This window comes from Diadema setosum, chromosome 22 (assembly GCF_964275005.1).
Source record: "Diadema setosum chromosome 22, eeDiaSeto1, whole genome shotgun sequence".
In the NCBI taxonomy this organism is placed as follows: domain Eukaryota; kingdom Metazoa; phylum Echinodermata; class Echinoidea; order Diadematoida; family Diadematidae; genus Diadema; species Diadema setosum.
In genome coordinates, this window is record NC_092706.1 from 345,291 (window position 1) to 361,668 (window position 16,378).

General features: G+C 37.6%; 1 protein-coding gene and 1 pseudogene across 1 annotated transcript in view; both read right to left on the reverse strand.

Moving 5' to 3' along the window:
• Positions 1 to 14,217, reverse strand: part of LOC140245316 (ADP-ribosyl cyclase/cyclic ADP-ribose hydrolase 1-like) — a 31,958-nt gene extending 17,741 nt beyond the window's left edge. The window contains exons 1-3 of the mRNA XM_072324899.1: positions 14,094 to 14,217; positions 6,517 to 6,721; positions 5,313 to 5,445 (exon numbers count right to left, since the gene is read on the reverse strand). Of these exons, the coding sequence (XP_072181000.1) occupies positions 5,313 to 5,445; positions 6,517 to 6,695 (312 nt within the window). The 5' untranslated portion in view covers positions 6,696 to 6,721; positions 14,094 to 14,217. The remainder of the gene's footprint in view (positions 1 to 5,312; positions 5,446 to 6,516; positions 6,722 to 14,093) is intronic.
• Positions 14,218 to 15,405: 1,188 nt separating this feature from the next.
• On the reverse strand, positions 15,406 to 16,332 carry LOC140245324 (integrase/recombinase xerD homolog; annotated as a pseudogene).
• Between the last annotated feature and the right edge of the window lie 46 nt (positions 16,333 to 16,378).

Genomic DNA, 16,378 nt, shown 5'->3' on the forward strand with positions numbered 1-16,378 from the left:
TATGTCGCATAGCAAACTGATATAACTCTATAAAACTCTAAAATTAGTAGGCCTAACTATATGACGTTATAAAGACGTCGAAAAACTTACGTAAATATAACGTTAATATGTCGCTTATATATAATAACGTCATAAATACGTCGCAAAACAACGTAAATTTAACGTCATAATAGTCATTAATATAACGTGATAAATACGTTGCAAAACAAACTGATATAACTACAAAACTATAATTCGTAGACCTAATTATATGACGTCATGAAGACGTCGCAAAACTGATGTGAACATAACGCTCACATGTCGTTGATATAACGTCATCAATACGTCGCAAAACAACATAAATTTAACGTTATAATACGTCATTAATGTGACGTGATAGATACGTTGCAAAACAAACTGATATAACTACAAAACTATAATTCGTAGGCCTAATTATATGACGTCATGAAGACGTCGCAAAACTGACGTGAACATAACGCTCACATGTCGTTGATATAACGTCATCAATACGTCGCAAAACAACATAAATTTAACGTTATAATACGTCATTAATATGACGTGATAAATACGTTGCAAAACAAACTGATATAACTACAAAACTATAATTCGTAGGCCTAATTATATGACGTCATGAAGACGTCGCAAAATTGACGTGAACATAACGTTAATATGTCGCTAATGCAACGTTATAGATACGTCGCAAAACAACGTAAATTTAAAGTTACAATACGTCATTAATATGACGTGATAAACACGTTGCAAAGCAAACTGATATAACTATAAAACTCTATAATTCGTAGGCCTAATTTTATGACGTCACGAAGACGTCGCAAACTGACGGGAACATAACGTTCACATGTCGCTAATATAACGTCATATATACGTCCCAAAACAGTGTAGCCTAAATTTCACGTTATAATACGTCATTAATATGATGTGATAAATACGTTGCAAAGCAACGTAAATTTTACTTCACTTATGCGTCGTAAATAAGACGTGAATAATACGTCACAAAATTGGCTTGAATTTTACGTCTTTAGTTCGTCGCTAATATGACGTCATAAATACGTCTCAAAACTGAAGAATATTTCACGTTAATACGTCGCTCATATGACGTCATAAATGCGTTGTAAAACAAAGTATATATTACGGTATTAAGACGTCATTTAGATAACGTTATGAATACGTTGCAAACCAACGTAGATTGCGTCATTAATACGTGTTTATGACGTAAAAATTACGTCGCAAAATTGACGTAAATTTTACGTCATCAATATGTCACCAATATTAGGTAATAAATATGTCGGAAAACTGACGTAACACATCAGGAGGTCCATAACATGACGTGATAAATTCGTTTCAAAGAGACGTTGAAATCACGTCATTTTCTGGTCATTTTAAGACTTGCGACAACTTTGACCATGTAGTTGCAACCTTTTTGCTGATCTGAGATACAACGTCAAACGTTGAAATAGATGAATTTACATGTCTGTGTTTGAAACCTAAAGTAAGGGGAAGTCCAAACTAAAGATAACTTCTTAAAAAAAAAAAAAAAAAAAAACCTTGGCAAATAAGAAAATATTATTGGTTAAAGATTGAGGAAAACTTTCTTAAGAAAGGCATCATTCTAAATTTCAACAAATTATAATCGATCAAGAAAATCAGGCAATCTGTGACGTTTCCAGCGACTTCCCATACAAGAGAATAGAAAAAAAGTACATGTATGCAAAATTTCATATTCTAACGTAAAGGTATCATTTCCTTTTGCATATGAAACAAAAACCCAGCATTGGCGCTTCAAAATAGTTCTTAAATGTGCGTTAGGGATAGAAACAACCAATGTAAATATTTGAACCATTATCATCGATGTTATGTATTTTTAGATATACAAAATGTGTACAATAGTTATAATAAAAACGTTTCCAGATTAAACCGTCTACAGTTATGGTTTAGTGAGAAAAATAGTGATATCTCCTTATATTTCATGCTTTATTGAAAACGTTTTATATGGTGGGATGTTTTGTGATACAACGAAATGACCTACACATAATATGCATCAAAAATGATATCTTGAACATTTTTTAAATCACTGTTCTCAACGGTAAACAGGACCTTTAAAATACATGTTTGTATTCCACTATAGTAATCACTCCAAATATTTTACAAATAACCTCTGTGACATCAGTTCTATTACTTCATCAAAACATCATGGAAAATACATTTCAAATAAATTTCTCAATGATTTCTTTACAAATTATCAAAATACTCTTCATAAATTAAGTGACGAGCACATCAAAACACCACTTTTCTGCGGGGGAGGGGGGCAGAATGAATTTTTGAACACTGTGTAGGTGATTAATTCCTAGTGGAGTCAACATCTTGGTTTCGAACCAATGTTGGCTCAACCTTATACATGCACATAGTTATGTCGTGCCACGCTGGACTTACCATTCATGTAAACGTCACATGGATCGATGTTGGCACAATGTTTTACTGAATACTGTTATTGCTTTTAACATCTTTAAACCGTAGATTTTTGATGTTATACAACATAATGCTATCCTATACACTAACCCTTCACAGACAGCTGTTAACGCCATCCTAACAGTCGACTAGCAAATTACTATATCATACAGCATCATAGCTGTTGTAAAACAAAAGCAAAAGAACAATCGTATGGATGTTATACCCCTTTCAGGTAATCGTGGATGCGGATAATAGGAGCACAAAGTCGTAAAATTTCGATTACATGAACGGGAGAGGAGTAGAAAAGTGCGCATTATTTTGGTGCTGCTATTATGCGCATAATTGCAGCATAAGGAGCAGATCGAGAATACATGAACGCGTTTTACGACTTATCCGCACTAACATTCCACAGTTCGGTCAAAGGTCACTCGATTTCCCGCACAACCGCTGATTGCTGAGCTTGAGCGCGCGAGAGGTGTGCATACACGTGAGGATATTCACCGGAAACATTACGTCATTATAGAGGCGTGCGCCGTAACCATGACAAATAACTCCGTCCTTCTCACCATTATATGAACGGGTGCTCGTAAAAGTAGTGCGCACTTCATGGGATATATGAACGCGATTTTGACTACTTCATCCGCATTATTTGGATGCGGATAATTGAACCGCGATTACCTGAAAGGGGTATAATTTATACAGTTTTGTCAAAAAACATAGACTTACATTTTTGTACGTTCACACACGTATACACATATACACGCACACACACGCACATAAATAGCCTTCGAGATTTTTAATACCATCACTTATTTAGACGTAAAGATGTATTGATTTATATTGTTCAAAAGTTTTATATAGTTATTATAAATCTGATACATGTTTACACACTTGTGTATGTTAATGCACACCACACCCAACAGAACGTTGATTTATACAGATTAATATTTCTTTAATGTTATATATTTCTGACAATGACATTGACATTGTATTGCTGTATATCTCTTGCGTGTTTATCATGACATTGTGTATCCATGTTAAACGTGTGCTCTGTATATTGTATGTATCGATGTAACTTGTATGCATGCTAACAAAACAAATTTCCAGAAACGGACAATAAAATCGAATTGAATTGAATTGAAATGAAATTTCTTTTACCTCACGGCCTATGTACACATCATTATATCAAGCAGCACTATTATCCTACTCCTCCCCCCCCCCCCCCCCACAAAAAAAAATAAAAAAAATCATTCGTGGCTTGTCAATGGACACCACCTGAAGCTCACTCCACTTTCGAGGCTGCGCCGCGTAAGGCAGCCCATAAATAATCTGAACACAAGTGAGCGCTGTCAGTGAAAGTGACCAGTGATTTGTAACTTTGATTGAAAAAGGCACCCTCCCGTGTACCAGGGAGGTGAGAGAATTTTAGTCTCACCTCCCTGCTAATATACCAGCAAGGTGAGTCACCTCCCTGCTTATGTTGTACACGATATACCGAGTGCTGAGTTTTGTAAAATGATATACTTGCTAAACGGCTTGCTCATGTGAAACGTCTTCGAATAAAGCTCCAATTTACCATGTACGACTTGTGTCCTCACTTCTCATTTTCGTCTGGAACTTCGATTAATGGGAACGTGTTACTGTTGAGTGTATACTTGCAGTGCCAACAGAATAATACACCTAAAAACTTTAAAAAAAATTATATTCTTTATTAGAATTTCATCGATATCAGGCCCATGTTTACAATGAAATTAATTTGAACAAAAATAAGCAGCTGAATTCTTATCTCTTGTGCTTCTAAATCATATTTTTCTCACACACAGTATACAATATAGGCCTATATATACAAATCATACCATGCGTAGCGTGTTACTTGACATTCTGCATGAATATCTCAGAAAAGGCTTTCTGATTACTTAGTAACTTCAAGCCAATCCATATCTGCCTTACGCACACACTTGTGCTACTGAATCACCTTCTTTTTTAAACACACACACACACACACATACGCACACACACATACACACACACACACACGCACACACACACACACACACACACACACACACACACACAAACCCGTTATGTTTGAAGGGCGTGCCATTCACATTCGAATCTGATTCTGTGTTAGCAGACGACCATGCCACTGGTATATGTGTACATACTGTATAGCAGTACAGTATGCATAACGAAGTCCAAGCGCATGCGTACAAAACCAACCACCACACTGATAGTCTTTGCTCAAGTGACACAATAGGCAATTTCGACGCGTTAGGGTTACGGAAAAAAAAATCGCATCCTGCCCTTACAGTGCATCAAGGAAGTCTTAAACACGGGTACACCACACATGGTAAACATTGCCGAACGGACACAAACTCTACTAACCGCACACTGTGCACACTTCCGTTTTCCGTTTGGAGAAAACAATGTGAAAATATTGAAGTAACCTAAATAACTTAATTTAGCAGAATCCAATAGATATATCATTACTTGTTTATTTCTCCCCAATTTATTTGAATTTCTTTTCTCTGTTTATGTTAGTTTTGCCTTCAAGTTGATAGCTTGAAGGTAAAACGTCGAAATTCGTCATTCTATCCCAGACTGCATTTGGCTGTCTGTATCCCACTAAGACGTCTTGTTTTGGAAGTTAAAAGAAGTCGTCTTTTCGCCCTCCACCTGGTCCTACATCAGAAGTCGTCGCCTTTTCGTCCAATTGGACTAGTTACAACAAACCGTCGTACCCACCTTTATAGACTAAACCAGGGAGGAGAGATCTTGAGCTACTAGCGCTGCATGGCTTCTGCCGATCAAACTTGTAAATTCTCATCTAGACTCAATTCACTCACTTTGTCTCTCCTTGTTTGAGGAGGAGCCATGTCCAGAAACGTCTCGTAAGCATCAGGTGGTGTTGCACATGGGTCCACACTCTGGATGCCGCTCATGAACGAGTTCACGATGGACTCACATTTCAGGTTAGGGCTGGGGAGTGATCAGAAGAAGAAGAAGATGAGGAAGAAAACGAAGAAGAAGAAGAAGAAGAAGAAGAAGAAGAAGAAGAAGAAGAAGAGGAGGAGGAGGAGGACTAAGAAGAAGAAAGATCCACATAATTGGGTTTTACACAATTCTGCTGTTTCTGTCTTCTTGTAAGAAAAAGAAAAAGAAATGAAAACAGCGGAAGTGAATTCACCACACCCTCACTTACATCAAAATGATTTTAAGTAAACATAAGATTTTTTTCTCCCTTGTTCCCTAAATTGATACAGGGCCTAATTAGAATAGCTCTAAAAATGGAAATGGTGAGACAATAATATGAAGAATGATAACAATACTCTCACTACTACTACTATTACTTTTCCTTATATTGTACTACTTTTGATGATGGCGGAAAAAGTTCAATCGCCAAACGCTTGCGCAGATTTCGATTTTTTTCCTTTGCTTGCTTATTATTTTTGTGGAGAATTTTATTCGTCGATCTATTTTTGCTCTATTCATTTTACAAATAGGGAATAACACCTGTACAGTGAATAAAGTTGCCACATGTTAAGTTTCAGCATTGTATAGAAAGAAATAATGACATCAGTACTGCATGTTTCAACTTTTGGCACGTCCCTTGACTTCTGATATGAGTTACTTTCTTGTCATTTTCTTCAGTGCTTGGTAAATGTCAATATAGCGGCATGCAGTGACGGCGAAACGAGTGTGTGTGTGTGTGTGTGTGTGTGTGTGTGTGTGTGTGTCCATGTATGTGTGTGTGAGCATGGGGGTTAGTGCTTATGGTTGTTTGGGTCAAAGGTCAAGGGTCAGACATTTTAGGCATCCCTTCACAGTCAATGACTTTCCTGCTTTTTTTCAACACTTTTTCCTCTTGTTTGGCCAAAAATGTGCGTGTACAACTCAGACATTGCTGTGACAGATCCTTTGTTTAATGATCCCCTCTTCAGTTTTATCCATGTTATGTATAGCGTAGATAGAATAAAATTTATACCTCTATTTCTTTTGTCTGTAATGGTGTGATAAGGGACAACCTTAGTGCTGTGCCTAGTTACTTACTAATTTGGTAGACATGGCTCTCCCCGTAAACACTCCCTGTACTCTTGACATCTTCCAAGGAGGATGTCAGTAATGTTGGGCGTGGTCCCTGGTCCGACATTGGAGTAGGTAAGGCTCTCGATCGTTCCCACCAGAACGACGACCAAGAGAAGAGCGAAAAGGGTGCGAAGGGGCTCCATTATTCTCAAATGTCCAAGTGATGACACTGCAGGTATTAGATTTACCTACATAAAAGGCATAGCTCATTATTACGATTGTTTTTTACTCAGCGGACTTGTATAATGCGTGTACTGAAAACACAAACATAATTATCTCTTCATGCTCTTCTTGAGATATTTTCCCTGCATCCTCCGCTGCCGATGAAGTGTGTGGTGCTAAGCTGTCCTTATCTACAAAATACAAGTTCAGCATGGAATATTTTCTTAATTAATGCCTTTCGTGTGTGTGTGTGTGTGTGTGTGTGTGTGTGTGTGTGCCTAAGTGTGTGTATTTGCACGTACATATGCTTACACGTATGCGTGTGGTACACGCAGAGAAAAAATAAACTGCAGACAATTAAGATACAATTATAGCTTCGACAATTGTGAACGAAAATATCTAAGTTCCTAAACAAAATCACAGGAGAGGAACCAGCGTGAAAAATACGCTACCAGATCCGGATTTATGGGGTCAAAGTGCATTTGCCTCAAAGTTCGCCTCTAGCTACTTGGCTGCCAAGTTTTGTTGTTTATCCTACGATACTTAACCGTATCTCTGGGGTTCCCCGCTTTATTGCAAGGTATATTGCACACAGCACGACGCTGTTTGCTAGCATTGAGAAATACTCTATACCACACCACGCACACCACGCTGAACACGCTGTGTATATGCTTTCAATTCAATTCAATCATAGTTTATTTCCAATCAACGAAAATCCAAAAAGAAAAACATAGTACAAAGTATACATGTGATGAAATATTGTTCAAACGTTTGCAAAAGATTCATGTAATATATATACGAGACAAGTTATAGAACAACATATAACATGTAGAATATTTAGGAAAACACTGTATAAATACTTCGTGGGAGAGCGGAAAATGAATTCGATTATGGAAAATAGTGATCCACTAAAAAGCATAGCTTGTCGGACGTGGATCGCTAGACAAATAATGAGTAAATTATATACTATTCTATAACAATATACATGTAATTATTTTGAGATACACCGGTTGGGAAAAAATATAGAATACCAATGCTAGTGCCCGGACACTGCTCACTGAACCACGTGTACCGGGAAAATATGACAAGGACAATACGTTCGTACACACATTCGATTACCCACACGTATACACTGTAAGACGCGAGACAGTACCGAGAGGAGAGAAGACGGTAACAATACAAGTCTACGAGGAACAAAAGACAGGAAAGGAAGAGGAGAGAAGAAAGAAGAGAAGTCTGCACACAGAACACGCCAAGTGCTGCGACATCAGGACAGGTGAAGGCTCAAGCATGAATCAAAACAATTTAAATTATCTAAGATTATAAGTAGAGAGTAAATATTTTCTGAGTTTGTATTTAAATGTAACAAATTTGGGGGAATCTTTTAAACTATTATCTAAGTTATTCCAAAGTCTGGGTCCGGTATAAAGAAATGTATTTTGGGCATGTGCGGTTCTCATTAGTGGAAGATGAAATTCGTCGGATCGTCGCGTGGGATAGTTATGAACATGACTATTTCGATGAAATGAATCATGGAATATTTTAGGTAAAAAGTTACTGTTGTAATTAAACATAAACTGGCCAAGTTGAAACACATACAAATCATTTACTTTTAATATTTTATGGTCAGAAAACAAAGCATCTGTATGTTCTCGGGTATGTAAATTAAAAACAATTCTAAGCGCTTTCTTTTGCAGTAAAAGAAGTTTATCAAGTAACATCTGATAAGTATTTCCCCAAGCAAGAATCCCGTAGTTTAAATAAGGTAATATCAAACTAGAATAAAGAGTTAATAATGCAGATGAAGGAAGATAATATTTTAATCTATTCATTACGCCAATGTTACGTGATATAATTGTACATATGTTATCAATATGATTCCTCCATGAAAGCTTGTTATCGACGCAAACACCAAGAAATTTAAAGGAAGAAACTTCTTCTAAGGGAGTAGTATCAAATGTTATTTTGCCTGGGAGGCTATCTAAAGAATTACTAAAAAGCATAACTTTTGTTTTTTGAATATTTAATGACAATTTATTTGCGTATATCCATTGTATAACCTTTTCCAGTTCTTCATTGACTGTTCTTATTAAAATGTTTGGGTCAGGGTGAGAAAAAAAAAGGTTAGAGTCATCCGCGAATAATATGAATGATAGTTTCTCCGAGGATCTATGAAAATCATTAATATAAATAATGAATAACAATGGGCCTAATAAACTCCCTTGTGGAACACCAGATGCAATTGTTTTACTTTGAGAGTCAAAGCCGTTAACATATACAAATTGGGATCTTTCTGATAGGTAACTCGTGAACCACTCCAAGGCCTTTCCACGTATTCCATAATGAGACAGTTTGGCGAGAAGTATTCCGTGGTTAATCGTGTCAAAGGCCTTGGAGAAGTCCAAGAAGATACCTATTGTGTGTGAATGTGTGTCGAGTGCTTGTGTGACTTTGTCGATGAGGGCAAGTAGTGCGTGTGTTGTGCTGTGATTTTCCCTGAATCCAAATTGAAAGTTTGAGAATATGTCGCAGGTTTTAAGAAAACGTACTGTCCTGATATAAACTATTCTTTCAAGAATCTTAGAAATAGAAGATAATAAAGATATGGGTCTATAGTTATTGACATCATCCTTCTCCCCTTTCTTGTAAATAGGAATTACTTTCGCAATTTTCATGCTATTTGGCACATGGCCAGTTGTAAGTGATGAGTTGATAATGTGTACTAAGGGATCCACTATTTGAGGAATTATGTTTTTTATCAAATAATTGTCAATTCCGTCATGGCCAGGACTTTTTCCTTCTTTCAAATTAGCAACAATCTTTATTATTTCTTCTTTATATGTTGGGTCAAAAAATATAGTTTTGGAGTTAGGTGTATCTAAAAAATCATTAAAAGATTTACTAGAAAGAGGAATATTTTGAGAAAGATTTTTTCCAATTGAAGAGAAAAAGTCATTGAAAATTTCCGCCATGCCAGCGGGAGTGTTGCTGGAGGCATTGCCCCACCGAATTTCAGAAATATTAGATGAATTGTTAGATGTATTCATAGCATTCTTTAATGTTTTCCATGTGTTTTTAATATCATTTTTGTATTTGCTTATCTGATTCACATAAAACATTTTCTTCTGCGTACGTAATAATTTGGTGAGTGTGTTTTTGTATGAAACATATTTTTTCTTATTTTTTTCAGTGGGATTACATCTATATTTATAAAACAAATTATTTTTCCTGTTTATAGATCGTAATATAGACTGGGTTATCCACGGGAGTCTTGGAATTTGCTTATATCTATTTTTTATATTACGCAGGGGAATATGGTTATCGATTTCGGAGGTAAGAGTAGATATGAAATAATCATAAGACAAGTTGACATCTGTAGTGTTGTATACAGAAGACCAGTCGATTTCTTTTAAACTGTTTTGAAGACTTATAAGATTATCTGCAGTAATCTTACGACGCTTATAATAATTATTTTGTTTATTCAGTTTAATTGGTACCTGAGCAAATATAGGAAAATGGTCAGTGATGTCTGAGAGGACGATACCAGACTCAGGAAGTGGAAAAACATTACAAAAAATGTTGTCTATGAGGGTAGCCGATTGGCTGGCGACACGGGTAGGCTTGGAGATTAATGGTAAAAACGAAGCAGACATTAATGTTTCTACAAATTCTTTTGAAGTGTTTTGGGAGTTACATTTCATGAGATCGATATTAAAATCGCCCATCAAAAATGTATCTTTATTAAGTATCATGGGATTTTGTACTAAATCCTGCAAAACAGTCAAAAAATCATTTAAATTCGAACGAGGGGGCCTGTAAATTACGCCAATCATAATATTTTTTCCATGTGGATTTATCAATTCAATAAAAAGGGATTCAAGTACATCGCTCATAACACTAAGCTCCTCATGTATAATATATTTAAATTTTTTCGAGATGTACAAACCAACTCCACCACCAACTCTCTCGCTTCTATTTCTAAATACAAATTCGAATCCGGGTAAAGAAAATAAATGACTGATATTAGAGTTCAGCCATGTTTCTGTTAACCCTATGATGGAGCAAGATTTATGATCTGGGTTTTCTAAGAGTAAGCGCAACTTATCAAAATTTTTGTTGATACTGCGTATGTTAAAGTGAGCTAACAAAAATTTTTCACCAACTGTATTCGTGATCCGATTTTTATACTGATTTTCGGTAAAATAAACACACGATGGACTCTGGACTGGATCATTTGAGTCAAAGTTATATTCAAATTCTTGTGCTGAGGTATTGTATTTATCGGATATGTAATCTTCATATACACTGGAAATAATATTTACATGATCAGATTCAGAGTGCCTTACTGTGTTATAGAATTCATCACTATTCAAAGAATTAAAAGCAAAATTTGTTGCGTTAGCCATGGGTTAAAATATAAAACATTCGGGAATTAATAGCTGGCTTCCAGTCTGGTCCTAGCTCAGCAGCTACGTGGGGGTATGCAGACCTAAAAGAAGAAAGGAAACCGAAATGCGTACAGAGAAACATGAAACACACACAAAACAGGGAAACGAACATGAACACAGATGACACAGAATCAACATCGTTGCGGATGGTACACAAGGCCATGGCCTCGTGTACAATGCCTAACATGAACTTATTCAATAAGCAAGGACGTGTGCTACACGTACTAGGCAGTGGAGAGTGGAAGTGGACAGAGCTCCCACTGACAAGAAAAAAATGTAAACAATCAGCTATTTACCGATATACATTTGTTTGGCAGGAAAAGAAATCATCCATATCACTGAATTATTCTTCAAACATATCAAACATTTACATGTATATGCATATATAACTATCTCGCAATCAATAATCACTAAACACCTCCGGTCTCCTACCGGCGTCACAGAAATCCCAAAGGGGGGGGGGGCAGTAGCCCATAGTCATTTCATACGTTTCGGAAAGTACAACAATCTCTGCTTTGTAATTTCCCTCATGGAAAACAAGAGCAAAGAGACAAGCTAAGATACAGCTAACTGAGACGCAACTTGGTATATTAAAATTAACCTAGGGATAAATACCAGTCGGATACCTCATAAGAGGTGAGCACCCTCTGAAAGGGTGAAACTTTGCAGCCGCATGTGCAAAAGATTGAACTGAGCAACTTTGAATAGTAAGGCAACGACCAGCCAACCATAAATGAATAACAATGATGTGTTTTACGTAAGACTTCGTTGCCAGAAGATATACCGTATAAAATATGTTGGGCACGTTGACTCTCACTTTTCGAATAGATTTGTAAATGGCGCGAGTCATTGATTTGAGTTTTTCTATCGAGGCCAGGATGTTACGTACATAATGCCCCAAACGAAAACTGGCCTGTAGCACGTGATATGACAAAGATGAAGAATGTTTCGTGTCGACGACCGTGCGTTCGGAGTAGCAAAAGAATAATGTAATATAACAGCTAAAACCAGGGAGCTGGCCAAACAACTTGTTAGCTGTCAAACAACAATGCTTTGTTACGTAATATTACGATGACACGTGTCCCCATTTGAGCACACAATAGTAATGTTCGCTACAATAAACGAAATTCACGTTTGAATCGCAAACGTTTCGCTCTTGGAGCCGGGGTAGCAAAACTCAAAAGATTGTTACGTAAAAGACTCTTCGTGGTGTTCAAGCCAGTTTTTACACGTTTCAGAACGAATAAACAGCATTGAAATTAACGAGGGAAGTGGAGCAATAACCCGTCAACTCTAAGTCATTGAGTCTATTTTTACGTAAATTACAGTGAGCGTCTTTATAATGTTTGTGGAAGAATAGCCAACAGCTTTTACAGCTTAGAGGCTATTATTTATGAGTGGCGGGAAATGAAAATAAAGGGATCAGATTAAAACAAAACAAAACAAAACAACGACTTCAAGGAACGTGACCGTCGAAAGAAGCAATACAGTCTATGGAGGACGGTTGGGGCGAAGACCATTAACTTCTATAATAGCTATGCTATATATCGTGATTCATTAGCAAGTTTTAGAATAACCCACATAGAATTACTTAATAAAATGGCTGAAATGAAATGATTTTGAGTGGCTAATAAAAAATAATTGTTTCTTTTATAAAACAAGCATTCAATTGTTTAACAGGAGTAGCATTGGAAAAAAAACTGTTCTACTGTAAAATTTCCTTATCATAGTTCATTTCGATGTATATATATATATATATATATATATACATATATAATAGAATTCATTCACAAAATCAAAGACTTTATACTATGAGTAATAGTAGCTATATGGCAACGATCAACCTGACTGTGAGCGACGATGGTGTCTTACGTAAGACTTTATTGCCAAAAGATACTATGAGGTATTGTTGTACACATTGACTCTCACTTTCCAAATAGATTTATAAATAACGAGAGTCCTTGATTTAAGCTTTTCTATCGAGGCCAAGATATTGTGCGTACATAATGCCCCAAAAGAATACAGACCTGTAGCACGTGACATGACAAAGATAATAAAATGGTTCGTATCAACGACCATGTGTTATGCAGAGTAACAAAAGAACAAAATAGTGTAACAGCAGAAGCCAAGGAGCAGGCAAAAGAACCTGTTAGCTATCATACAACAATAATGCGTTACATAATATTACGATGACACGTGTCCCCATTTCAACACACAATAGTAATGTTCCAAAGAATAAAATTCACCTTTAAATTACAAACTTTTCACTCTTGGAGCCGGGGTGGCAAAACTCAAAAGAATGTGACGTAAGGGATTCTTCATAGTGCTCACGCCAGTTGTTACTTCAGGTTTTAGAACCTGCTTTTAGAACCTGCTTTAGAACCTGCTTTAGGGTACTTATAAGAGCATTACCAAAACAGTATTTGGCATATCAATCTCAATTTTCGTTCCGGTAAGAATTTTTTCCAAACTCACCAGTGTGCCAGAAACAAAACGGTGGCAGCAATGTATGTTACACACGAGTCATGAATATATGATAGATGTACAGCTAGATGAGTAGGGGTGAGATCAAGGGGGAAGGAAAGAGAGATAGGGAGGGCTTGAAAGTTTAGGGAAGAGAGGGAGAGAGAGACAAAAAAAAAACTTTGCTTACACGATCCTTCAGTGAATCTCTTTGACCACTAAGGCCAATGTTTAAGCATACAGATCAAAAGTAGGCTAAGCGCACTCAGAAAGAGAGACTCGGGCATGAAAACTCACATTAGTCACGCTACCGCAGAATTTGATCGGCAAGCCGCCAGTTTTCCAACACACAGGCAAACACATTACGCCTGTACTTCGACATGAAAGTGACACGTAGCAAAGAATAGCAATGTGTGTCCCTAGTGACAATGAAATAAAGTATATGGAATAGGGCAATTATCATCATACCTCTACGTGATGGGCGCCGAATCTACGGAGTCGTACGGGGTGCAAAGTTCTGTCACGCCTGTACAGGTGTTTCGCGGGGAGTTGGAGCCACCACTTTTTAGAGCCCAGTGAGCAACGGAGGGAAGTTCACACTATGCGTCGAGATCTCTGCTACTGAGCTAGGTACCTGGCGGCTTGGATCCTGTTATGAAGGTCGCGCAGTGATAAGTGAGTGGGTAATTATTACGGCGAGTGGCGCAACGTCTGCTCTCTTAATTTCCTCATATAGTACCAACCACACGAAGCATTACACCGTAATGCAAAGTATATTCACTTTGGGGACAGCTTGCCCAACGACTAGAGCCAGCCGTGAATTTTATTCAGGTTACTTTCTCGCGTTTACACAGACGGGCTTTCATGTACTTCGGCCCAGGGTTAAAAACCAGAGGTAAAAAACTCAACGAGACAAAAAATTCTCTGGAAAACCTTTGACCTCACAATACTCTAACTCCGAAAATCTTCTGTATAGATATACATGTTCTGGAGTGATACCGTTGAAATGATTGTATGACAGTCGACTCTATTCGGGAACCAACACATGTTGAATTAAAATCATAAACGTATAAGTCTGAACGAGTTGAAGGCGCAAGCTAGAATAACTGACGAGCCTCACGCCCTCGAATACCGCTACCACACCCATTGTACTCAAAACGCATCATTTCTGCATAATTACATGCAAATTCCCACATTCCCACATTTAATGTATGCAATAGAATTCTCATTAATGATTCCAGACAACTTTTGCCTGCTATACGGTGTACCGCAGGCAAATAATAGTCTGCTCTCTTAATTTCCTCATATAGTACCAACCACACGAAGCATTACACCGTAATGCAAAGTATATTCACTTTGGGGACAGCTTGCCCAACGACTAGAACACAAAGAACGGGTGGTTGCGTCTAGTTCATGAAGAGTATGAATAAACATAGAGAAGAGTCTTTCCTCCTCTTTTTTTTTTTTTTAACACAAAGTGATAAAACGTGTACCTCGGGATCTGTGATGGATTCGTTCATTAAGTTTTTTTTTTTTTTTTTTTGTACAATGTTACGATGCTCCAAACTTCAAACGTTCTTTCCGCCTTTGTTAGCGACAACTGACTTCAAACATTACTGACTTCATATCAGTTCTTATTGTAGAATGTGGGTATTCTGACTTATAAACATGCTCCTTGTCGGTTACACTTTGGGTATAATCTAACAAATTCAAATTCAACTGTTCTACTTCTTGGAAGCTTACCATGCTTACAACTTTCACACGATTAAACTGTTTGTGTCTATAAACGGAGAGCTTTGCTAACTGACAACAAATGCTCTAAACTCTCCTCCACATAACCATCTTTCGCCTTTTCACTCCTCCACCTCCCATGACGTTTCCAAAGCCTATCTGGCAATGCAGATTTAGCAGCTGCAGATGCACCCCCTGCTCTTAGCGAATGCAGTCCTAGGTTTGGTTTACAAGAGACCTCCTTCAACCGAGCTACGACTGTCTCTCGAGCTCTAGTGTAACTGAGCTTCTTATTCATCCTAACAAGGCTCCTCGCCCCTTTTGTACAAAAGGCTGGTCTGAATATGAATTGATCGGAACCAACATTAATACCTGCTTTTTCCATGTAGTTCTTTAATACTCTCAGAGGACAAGCGCTTGACTCTCCTCTGCTTAACACTACTGCACTGCCCTTACGGTACTGGTCCGTCTTACTCTTGTTCAATTGTAAGGACATGTGATCATCATAAAAACAAATATCTGACGCCCTCAGCGACTGCATCTCGTTGAATCTCAGAAAACCGGCAAAACTAATGACGATGTATGCCAAATCTCGCAATACCAAAAGATCCTAGGATCCATCATACTTCTCACACAACTGGATGATTTCGTCCGAAGAAATTATATCTCTCCTCTTGACATCCTTAGATGGGCGTCTCTTTGCGCTCTCGAGAAGATTTTTCACAAACGCATTATCTGTCGGATCAGGTAAACCTCTGACTCCATGAGCCCACTTAACGGCGTATATCGCTGACTGAATTACACTTAATGAAGCGCCCTCTTTCAAGAGACTGGTTATGTAGACCGCGACATGTATTGGCTCAGCTGGAATAGCATTCCCTCCTTCCGAACTGATGAAAGCCTCCCATTTTTGGAAAGCCGAAAAATACTTCCTCGTCGTGTTGTCACTCCTTGCTCCCACCAGGTGCTCCGCCATGTCGCCGGCCAGGCTGTAGAACTTGGTCGACGGCAATCCGGCGTTG